The sequence below is a fragment of the Castor canadensis genome, chromosome 15 (assembly GCF_047511655.1).
Source record: "Castor canadensis chromosome 15, mCasCan1.hap1v2, whole genome shotgun sequence".
In the NCBI taxonomy this organism is placed as follows: Eukaryota; Metazoa; Chordata; class Mammalia; order Rodentia; family Castoridae; genus Castor; species Castor canadensis.
Genome location: NC_133400.1, coordinates 94,449,382 through 94,459,731, shown reverse-complemented (window position 1 = coordinate 94,459,731; position 10,350 = coordinate 94,449,382). Strand labels below are relative to the sequence as shown.

Here is a 10,350-nt window from a genome sequence, read left to right as displayed (position 1 = left end):
AGGATATGGCGTTTCCATAACAGCCAGTTAATTTTTTTGGTAGTATTGACAGTTGAATTCAGGGCCTTGTGTTTGTGCTCTCCCACTTGAGCCATACCTTTGCCCCTTTTTGCTTTAGTTATTTTTCAGCAGGGTCACCTGCTTCTTTCCATGGCCAGCCTCTGACTGCAATTCTCCTATCTACGCATAGCTAGGACTGCAGGCATGAGTCACCATGCCTAGTTTGTTTGCTGAGATTGGGGGGCGGGGTCCTTCCTTTTTGCCTGGGCTGGCCTTGAACTGCAGTCCTCCCCATCTCTGCCTCCTGAGTAGCTAGGGTTATAGGTATAAGCCAACATGCCAGGCGATAATCAGTTCTTTTAGTCACGCTTCACTTACACTTTTCAACAGCAAATGTAAAAATTAAGACATCAAAGACTTGGTGAAAATTCGAGTAAACAACACTGCGGAAACACCGTAGTGAGGGTCCTTGGACAGCTACGGCTTCAGTCTTGACATGGCTTCCTCTGGGCAAAGCAGCAACCTGGTAAGCTGCTCTAGCAGGGGAATTACTTGTGAAACACTTGGTGGATCGCATTGACAGTACCAACAGCAAAAGTTTTTACCATGTTAATGAAGTCACCGCCTGCAGCTTCTAGAACTTCACTGTGTTTGCTAGAGCTTGTTTACTTCTTCTGCTACCCTTCCTGGCACAAGCTATCCACTGGAAAGGCCCGTGTCTAGCTGTCCTGTCATCTAATACAGCTTGACTGTGAGGACCACGCCCACTGGGGTCTTTTGTGGTGCTGACCTCTCTAATCAGGGATGTGGCTGGTCCTTGTTTCTTTTACAGCCCCTCTGCAAGAAGATGCTCGTACCTGATAGCACTGAATGATGTCTGATTGTCTTGATGTACCAGTTTGTTTACTCATTCATCTCAATAAAAGAGAATTCTGCCAAAACTTTACATATGGGAGTCTAAAGCATGTAGAAGAAAGATTGTGAAGCATGTGAAAATTGTAAACCAGAAAGTTGATGGGATATTAAACACAAATACATGCCTAAGTTCATTCTGTAACATGGCTAAGAGGTTATACTTGAAATTCAAAAATAAAACACAAAACTCACTTGGATCAAGGAACTCAGGCCACCTTATTCCACAAGGACCTGTTCCCCCTGTCTAACTGAGGGAATGAACACCCACAAGGACCCCCAAGAGTACAGATGGAAGGACAACTACCACCAAAAAACACATAAGCACATCCCAGCTGCCTGCTGATGTGCCCGAGTTCAGAACTAAACTATGCCTCTCACCATCTGCAAGGGTCAAAGATGACAGCCATCATCTCCCTCCTTCCTTCCTTGTGCTCAGGATCATGTAGGTATGGGGACAAAATAAAAAGAAAGGAAAGGAAGAAAGACTTAAAGAATCTCAGTTAGCTTTCAAGTTTAAAACCAACATATCAAAGTTCTTGCCCTTAGGGCCAGAGGTAGCAGCTGTATTTCAGGAAATGGACATTACTCTTCATTAAAAAAAAATGTACATATATATATATATATATATATATACACACACACACACATATATATATATATATATATACACATTTTAAAGGGTTCTGAGTGAAGGAGATTAAGATGAGGGAATATGATTGATGGACTTCATATGCTTACACAAAATAGAACAAGGAAACCCCTTGCAATTGCTTTAAGTGGGGTGGGACAGGGTGGAGGGGGAGAGATGATCGGGGAGAGCTAACCAATACACCAGGGAATATGATTGATGGACTTCATATGCTTACACAAAATAGAACAAGGAAACCCCTTGCAATTGCTTTAAGTGGGGTGGGACAGGGTGGAGGGGGAGAGATGATTGGGGAGAGCTAACCAATACACCATGTAAGCCTATTTCAAACTGTCACAAGTCCCCCCTGTACAAATATATCCTAAACAAAAATTTTAAAAAAGGGTCTTAAAGAGTTTACCAGATCAAAAAACCCCTACACTTATATATTCTGCAGAGACATTCTATCAATTCAACAGTGACATCTAATACCCGCCATTACTCACAAAGTACCAACTAGCAGCCTAAGGCTGCCTACAAGCCAATTCAGTAACCACTAGCCATATGCAGCTACTGAGTAACTACTTATGTGAAATTTTCCTAGAAAGTACAGATAGAGAAGTAGATCTTTTAAATGCATTTGAAACAATATGGTATTTACCACGTTTACGATACTATAGGCAGATTAATCTTTTATTGTATCAAAATTTTAATCGGACAGCAATATTAAAATGTGTTTTTTCGTTTTTACCTTTCAATAAATACTTGCTATATAGTCTTACCTGAAATGATACATTAACTACTCAGTTAAGAGGAAATTGAAGCTATAAAACACGTAGTTTTGTTAAGTTTTTATTTTTTGTTACACAGCATGTAAGAATAAAACTCTTAAGATTTCCAATTTGGTAATCTACGACAAGCATTAAAAAGTGCACTGATCAAGGTACAATTATAAATATACATTCAGCAACAACATTAGCTTTCCTCGCTATTACTCCTCACAACCCAGCCCAAAGTAAGACCTGGCCATAACAGTGGTTCTTTACTAGGGAAGACTCTGCCCCTACTTTGTGTCGTTCTGGTCGTCATGGCAGGAGGGATGCTACAAGGCATTAGCATGCAGAGCTCAGAGATGCTCCTAGTCATTCTTCAGTGCACAGGACCAACTCCCACAACAAAGAATTATCCAGACCAATTGTTGACAGTGCCAAGGGTTTTCTTAACTCCTCTAAAGTAGGACTCTACTCTCTTCCACTTTACTTCTGAAAACAGACTTTGCTAATTGGCAAACACTAATTAACAGATTTAACCAGGATCATTACCAAAAGTAACAGGTTGACCTTAAGTAACAAACGGTTCTTTCAGAATGGTTAAGCCACAAAATCAACGTAGAATGACAAAACTATGATATACACTTGGCCCTTCATCCAAGGACATGACCAATTTTGAATTGAAAATATTAGAAAAAAAATTCCATCTGTAGTATGTACAGATTTTCTTTGCCATCATTTCCTAAACAATACAATACAGCGGTCAATTACATGGCATTTGCTTTGTAAATTACAAGTAATCTGAATGATCTAAAGTATACGGAAGGATGTGCAAATGCTATGTCACGTCATGGGAGACTGAGCACCATAGATTTTGGTATGACTGGGGTCCTAAAACCAATGCTGAGGACTGGTGGATCATGACAGATGACTACATACCATTTAATTTCCCTTGAACCTGCTCTGCTAGATTTTGGTGTGTAGGGGGAAGTGCTGGAGAACTAAGCCATGGCCTTTTGTACATAACCACACTACCACTGAGCTACATCCCCAGCCCTGCTCTACCAGTTTAATCTCTTAAAAAGGACTGTTCTGAAGTAGCTAAGCAAATAGTTTCCTCTGCTCATTTTTCTGGACTATGATAAAAATTTAATGATATATAAAGTACCTGGAAAATAGCAAAATGTTCTGAAAATGTCTGTCAAACAAAAAATGAAGAGCTTTTCTTATGTCTTCAAATTTGTCCTATCTATGTCTTGGAAAGATAAATTAAGTTTTATTTGCTCTCTCATTTTACACTTTCTCGTAAATGTCTTTTACAAATAGCATACTGGGTGTGTAATACAAAACTGTAAGTCAGTTGTTTTCTCCACACAAATTCTGGTTGTAAGCTATCTATGTGGCATGAGAGTTCTCCTCAAAGGAAACTAAATTTAAAACAACAAAAAACCCAAAGCATACCAGGTGAGGAGATTTTCAACAATCATTCACTTATACATTCACATTCTATGTATTTTCTCATGGTCTATAAACTGATTCAAATGATTTAAGTTATCCCACCATGTAAAGAGAAAAGTCTCTACAATAATTTTAAACCATGGAGTTATCTTAATTTCACCAGTGGCTGCTTTTTTCATAAGTTCCTTCAGTTCCTCCTTTGACACATAGCAGTAGGTTTTAATCTCGTTGGGATCTGGATTCAAAGTTACATTCTTCTTCAGAAACAAAATGTAATCAATTTCATGTTCACCCCAGATTCCATCAGATTGTGCCTTGTAGTAAATTCGGGTTAGATAATTCATTTCTTCTGGATTAACCTAGGACACAAAAGGAAAAAATAATAAAACCACTATCAACAACAAACCCCTAAAATTAACTCACCATATTTCAACAATGTCTTGAATGAGAGCAGTACGGTTTTAGAATTAGAAATTTTAAAGTATTATTTTCCCATTCAACATGTATGGAAAAATTACTACATTGCTTTGAGTATCTCAATTTTTTTTTTTCATGGGAAGGGACCAAATGTAAGGATTTTTTTTTCAAAATATTAGAAAATATTTATCTTTGATTAGATTAATTATAACAATTTTATACACTGGCTAACAAATCAGTGAATCTCAGTATTAAACAAAACTATGACAAGTGGTATTAGGGAATCAAACTTTAACAGGCATGGAGGTGCATGCCTGTTATCCCAGCACTTGAGAGGCTGAGAAAGGGTTGTAAATTCTAGGTCAGCCTGGGCTACATACTGAGACACGGTCTTAAAAAAAATAAAAAAACAACAAAAACTTAAATAACGCTCTGTATTCAAGGTTCTGGAGCTAATTCATAACTCAGGAGGTTACAAAGCACAGCCCTTAAACTTGAATTTAAAATTTTTACTGGGACTAGAATATGGGTGTGATGGTGCACATCTATAATCCCAGCACTTGAGAGGTGGAGGCTGTAGCAGGAGGATGGAGATTTCAAGGTGAGCCTGGACTACAGGTGAGACCCCGTCTCAAAAAACCAAAATAATAGAGGAAAAAAGCATAGCTCAGTGGTAGAACAACTGCCTAGCATGGGAAAGGCATACCTATAACCCTTCAAATAAAAATTTCTACTAAAAAACTTTTTAGTGTATGTTTCAATTTCGGTTTGTGTGGTTGGCTAATAAAACTGTTACCTCTTCTAAGGGAATTCCTAATTCAGCTTTTAAACGTCTCTGTGCTGCTCGTCTTACACCAATGGCATCATTTTCTTCAATCTCGCCTGGATTATTTAATGGATGACTACAGCAACTATTAGTAAAACAACCTAGAAAATATTAATATAGATACAGATTAACTTTCCTTCAAAGTAGGTGTGAAAGATCAAGAAAGTTTTATAAGTAATAAAAAAGTAAAATGATTTTAGGAGCTATAAATTATTTATAACAGGCTATAGTAATTATTTTGCAAGACATTTGTAGGCAAATTCTTTATGAATGCCTCCTTAACCAAAATATCAGAATGTGTAGCTAATTCAGATATTTAAAACATATGCACATATATACACAACCTTTTCCTTAATAGTTGCTGTCCTTTACTGCTGTTTTATTAGGTTGCACTCAGTTAATATAAGCTCATTTTACTTAGAATATGAAACTATGTCACTCACAGGATTTTCCACTTTGACCTTGTTTCCAACAAGTTCAGAGTGATAAAAGAGTGAAATTGAACATAGTTTCCAACAAAATCTACCTTGTACATTAAATATACTAACCTGGAAAGGTAATTTTAGCATCTGATCTCTGCTGTAGCAGGAGCTTATTTTCAGTGTTAAATAAGAACACACTAAAAGCTCGATGCAATAATCCTGAAAGCAATAAAAAAAAGATAGTTGTAGCCATATTATATATATCAGCTATTGCCCAATTCTCCCCTGGTAGTTCAGAATATGAGTAGTAACTTGTTGACATTTTTGTTTTTTGCAGTGTTCTATCTGGACAGTCTCTGCATGGCTATGGTGGACAGGAGTTCTTGCATTTAGCAAGGCAGTCAGCTACCAAGTGGAAGATGGTGATTTTAGCAGCTTTCTCATGCCAAATGCTCTTTCTGGAACATTAACCCAGGCTGCCAGCCTTCCCCTCCTGGGGATGTTGTGAAGGTGCATGTTTCCATTTATGATACCTGCCCCTCTCTCTACTCATTAAAAGATTTATAGGATTGATAACTACATTAGGAATAGTCTGTTCCTTCTTTACAAATTAGTAGGACATGAGTAGAGAGAAATAGCTATTAAACAGGGAAGGTAGCAAGATAGACTACTATTACACCACTTAACTGGAACGAAAGATAAAATATATGATTATTTGCGAGTGGGCCAAGGATGATGTGCATGCCTGCCAGGAGGGAGGGATCTGGAAGGTGGTAGTTCGAAGCAGCCCAGGCAAAGAGTTAGCAAGACTCCATCCATCTCAGCAAAAAAAGCTGGGTGTGGTGGTGAGGACCTGTCATCTCAACTATGTGTTAGATGTAAGCAGGATCACAGTCCAGGTTGGCCTGGGGAAAATATGCAAGACTCTACCTGAGAAATAACTAAAGCAAAAAGGGCTGGGGGCATGGCTCAAGTAGTAAAGCACCTGCTTAGCACGTGTGAGACTAGGAGTTAAATCCCTAGTAATGCCAAGAAAAAAACTGCATTTCTTTTACTATAGTACTTTTCTCAGCTACCTTGAAATGCCTAGACAAAAAACTTTATATAACAAATAACATTTTAAAACAGTACCTTTATTGATGTTTTCATTCAGGTGACAATTCTTCTTGGTGTCAGCCCCAATTTTATTGTCATTTTCATCAATAAGAATACACATCTCTGCCAGGAGCTGAACCTGCTGCGAATCGAGATGGCTGGTATTTACTCCAGGCATTGTTATGAAATGTCTGATCTGTGCCAGAACGCTAACATCAACAACAGAAAGGAAGCGCATTAGATCTTATTTTCTGAGTATTATAATTTTCATTATAAATACAGTGGAGAGACAACTCTAGACCTGAGTCCAGTAACTGATTCAGCCATCAGCAGCCTTGCACCTTTCATATCCTTAGGTTCCCCCAAGAATGCTGCCCAGAGCTCAGCCTACCTTGGCCATTATTTCTCCTATAGGCAATCATAGCTGGCCTTTTTAGCAGTCACTATTAGCTGCCAAACTCAACGTTCTACTCAAATTTCTGATCTGAGACCCTCTGCACCATCTGACAGTCAACACTTCTTCCTTTGTGCACTTTCCTTCCCCATGATCTGGCCCTGACCCAACTTTTTAATCCTATTTTTCCACACAGCTTCTGGATTGTCCACTGTGTTCCCACAGCTATCTCTTGCCATTACATAATTAAGCTTAAGAATGGCACACACCAATGATTATTGAAATCCACTTTTCAAGGTTCAATTCACGTACCAAACATTCAATAATCCTTTTCCCAATGTCCCAGTAACACTGAATCCAGTTTTTTTCAACCTGGGCTCCTAGGTAGAAAAAAAGGTTTGTGTGTTTTGTCAATTATCCCACAGGCTAATTCCAGATAAACAAGAGAAAACTTAATTCATTATATTTAGGTGCTTGGCAACTTTGAGTATCAACTCTGCCTTTGTAACAAAGGCCATGCCAGAAGCAGGCAAGGCCTACACTGGGCAATGTGGAACTAAGTGCAGCTGTGTTCCACTGAGTCTTTCTTATGGACACCGAAATCTGAATTTCATTTAGCTTTTATGTCACGAAAATATTTTCTTCCTTTGATTTTTGTCCAAAAAAACCCATATTTAGAGGAATTCTTAGGCCAGATCTGGCCACTGGCCACAGATGATCCATACATAACTTAATGCATGAAGGCTTAATTTTCTGAACTCCAATTAATTCCTCCCGTGTGACTTAAACCCCTTATTAAACCACGTTCTATATTGTATATACCATTTTTTACACATCTGTATCCAGCAGCATATAACCACTCTAATCTTTGTATTCTTCTGGGCACCTGTATTCCTCCATGGTTTTTGAATCAGTTTTTGCACACACAAAATATTTTGAACATTCTCTGTGCTCTACTTCGTGTGCGATTTTCTTGCAAATGATTACAAAAAACTTGTAACAAAGTTTGAGCATAGTACAGAATGTATACAAAGGCTTTAAATACCAAAGTCCAGAAATGGCTACTTAACACAATTCGAAACAGAATTGGAGGAGTGTGTCAAGAGTCACTTGTGATAGTGAGACACAAAATAATATTTAATACCAAAAAGCTGAAATGAGATTAATGATTAAATCAAGAGATCAAGAGGCAGTTACTGTAGAAAATAAGTCTACTTCAAAGTTAGCCTCACTTTTCAAAAGATGCCATTTACAACGTCCATGGGACACATATATATTATAGACGTATATATAACGTACACCACTGAGGCGATGTCATTACTTTTTGAATTGATAACTTCTTTCTTTGAGGACAGCACTTGAAGATACTGTGTTCAACCCAACAGACGGATTTGGTTCTATCTGTGAGCTGCTCCCCGTGCCTCTCCTGCCGCACTCCCAAAGCAGCAGCCTCTGATCTTGGCTGACCATCCTCCTCCAAGAACTTCACAGACACCGCGCACGTATTTGCTGCACGCAGAACCAAGCTTTGGCTTTTTTTTTTTTGGCGGGACTGGGGTTTGAACCCAGGGCTTTAAACTTGGACAGCAGCTGCTCTACCGCAGGAGCCACAGCTCCCGTCCACTTTGCTCTGCGAGCCGTGTGCCAGGCTGTCCTGCAACCCCCATCTTCCGGCCTCAGCCTCGCAGGCAGCTGGGACTGCAGGCGTGAGCCACCGGCTCACTTTCCGCCTACGTCCCGACAACGACGACCTCAGCTTGTCGCCAAAGAGAAGTGTCCTTTTACATTCCAGACCTGACTCGACTTGGTGACACACTTAGACCCTCTTAAGCCTAAGATGCCTGAAGCCGTCAAGAACCGAATCTTAGTCCCCGCAGACACGCGCACGTGGCGCCCATCAACCACAGAACCCGCGCGCCTCGATGGCTGGCGTGGCCGCCGGAGGACAAGTCACCCCCACGCCGGGAGGGAGCCAGCCTTCGGGTTCCGGCGCCCCGGGTTTCTGACACTCTCCCGCGGACCGCGAGGACGCGATTCTGCGACCACTCGGGCCCGGCCACCACCCCCGGGTCCGCGCGCCCCCCACCTTCGGCGACCGCGGCCACGGCGCGGCCACGGCTTGGCGCCCCGGACGTCACGCCCGGCCCCAGGTGCAAAGAAACGAGGGGCGTCGCTCAGCCCCGCCGCCGAGCCGCTAGCCCCGGAGACTTCCGTCCCCCTGCCTCGGAGTGTCACCTCGACCCTGTCCACCCACCCCGCTGTCTTACTTCGTCCCGCGTCCCTTCATTTCGCCAGCGGCCCCAACCACAACCCGCGTCCCCGTACCTCAGGCCGGAGACACCGGCCGGTCCCGGCGCGCGCCCTATTTAAGTGCTGCCGGCCGTGCGTAACGCCCCTTGGCCCCGCCCCCCGGCTCGGTGTCCAACCGTTGGCGCTATCGCCCGGCCGCGCCACATGCTCCTGGCCAATCGTCGCGGTCGTGCGCCTGACGTCACGACCGCGCCAGGCTGTCGCGCGGTGGCACCACCTTCCTGGGCCTCGGTTCGCTAAGATGCGTGGGACTCTGCAAATTGCAGCAGGGACCCTGCGCTGAGACCCCGGGTCCTCGTAGCCTCTGAAGGGAGGTGTTCCGGTCGCCTTTCTACCCCGCTGAGGAGAAAGCAAGCAACTGGGGAGGCGCCAGAAGGGGGCGCGGCCCAGGGTCGCTCGACCCGCTAGCCAACCGTGCTCTCGGTCCTGCACAGGGAAGCCAATCGGCTGCAAGCATAATGAGGGTGGGACCAAGGCGCTGTGCGCGGAGTGCGTGATGACGTCAGACACCTTGACGCTCGTGCTCTGAGGAAGTCTTAGTTTTCCTGAGGGGACTCAATGGTGCGCTGTACCCTATAACTTGCAGAGGCCTTGAGAAACCGCCTAGTGGGATTTTGGAGTCCTGTGCTTAAGGATAGAGGGCCGAGGAGGTCTTCTGCTAGCTGGATTTAATGGAAATTAAGCAGAAATTAAGCAAAAATTAAGCTGTTAAGGCCGAGCGCCGGTAGCTAACGCCTGTATTCCCTGCCACGCAGGAGGCTGAGCTCTGGATAATGGGGGTCCGGCGAATAGTTCGGGAGATCGGATCTCGAAAAATCCCATCACGAAAAAAGGGCTGGTGGAGTGGCTCAAGGTGTAGGCCCTGAGTTCAACCCCAGTACCGAAAAAGAAAAAAAAAATTAAGACGCTGTTAATGTGTTATGATGTGCTGGTTTGGAATATTGACCGCCCCCATCCCTGGTCGCTCTGGTCGCTGAAGAATTTGCCTTCAGTAAGAAAGAGCAGGCATGGGGTCCTGCAAAGATAAGGCAGGTCGTAGAACTTGGATAGGATTAATTTGGCACTCATTAAAGAAACCATCAGGTGGCCTTTTCTTATTCAAGTAAGTTGAACAA

General features: G+C 42.5%; 1 protein-coding gene and 1 pseudogene across 3 annotated transcripts; both read right to left on the bottom strand.

The window, feature by feature from the left end:
- Positions 1-307: 307 nt before the first annotated feature.
- LOC109689186 (2-iminobutanoate/2-iminopropanoate deaminase pseudogene) lies at positions 308-2,042 on the bottom strand (annotated as a pseudogene).
- A 337-nt stretch (positions 2,043-2,379) lies between these two features.
- On the bottom strand, positions 2,380-9,272 carry Idi1 (isopentenyl-diphosphate delta isomerase 1). Of its 3 annotated transcripts, XM_020167936.2 has the most exons (6): positions 9,193-9,235; positions 7,238-7,305; positions 6,568-6,740; positions 5,563-5,655; positions 4,985-5,115; positions 2,380-4,130 (listed from the first exon to the last, which is right to left on the bottom strand). In XM_020167936.2, exons 3-6 carry the CDS (start codon positions 6,707-6,709, stop codon positions 3,813-3,815), a joined length of 684 nt encoding a protein of 227 aa, XP_020023525.1. In that variant the 5' UTR covers positions 6,710-6,740; positions 7,238-7,305; positions 9,193-9,235; the 3' UTR covers positions 2,380-3,812. The 3 variants fall into 3 exon arrangements, with proteins under 3 accessions (XP_020023525.1, XP_020023523.2, XP_020023524.1); XM_020167934.2 differs by lacking the exons at positions 7,238-7,305; positions 9,193-9,235 and adding an exon at positions 9,251-9,272; XM_020167935.2 differs by lacking the exon at positions 7,238-7,305 and having other exon boundaries at positions 9,193-9,261.
- Between the last annotated feature and the right edge of the window lie 1,078 nt (positions 9,273-10,350).

Coding starts and splice junctions, on each gene's coding strand:
- Idi1 (XM_020167935.2), bottom strand. CDS start 9,212: ATGAAGGGACGCGGGACGAA. Junction 6,741..9,192: donor ATGAAGGGACGCGGGACGAA/GTAAGACAGCGG, acceptor TGTTGATGTTAG/CGTTCTGGCACAGATCAGAC. Junction 5,116..5,562: donor TGCTAAAATTACCTTTCCAG/GTTAGTATATTT, acceptor AATATTTTCTAG/GTTGTTTTACTAATAGTTGC.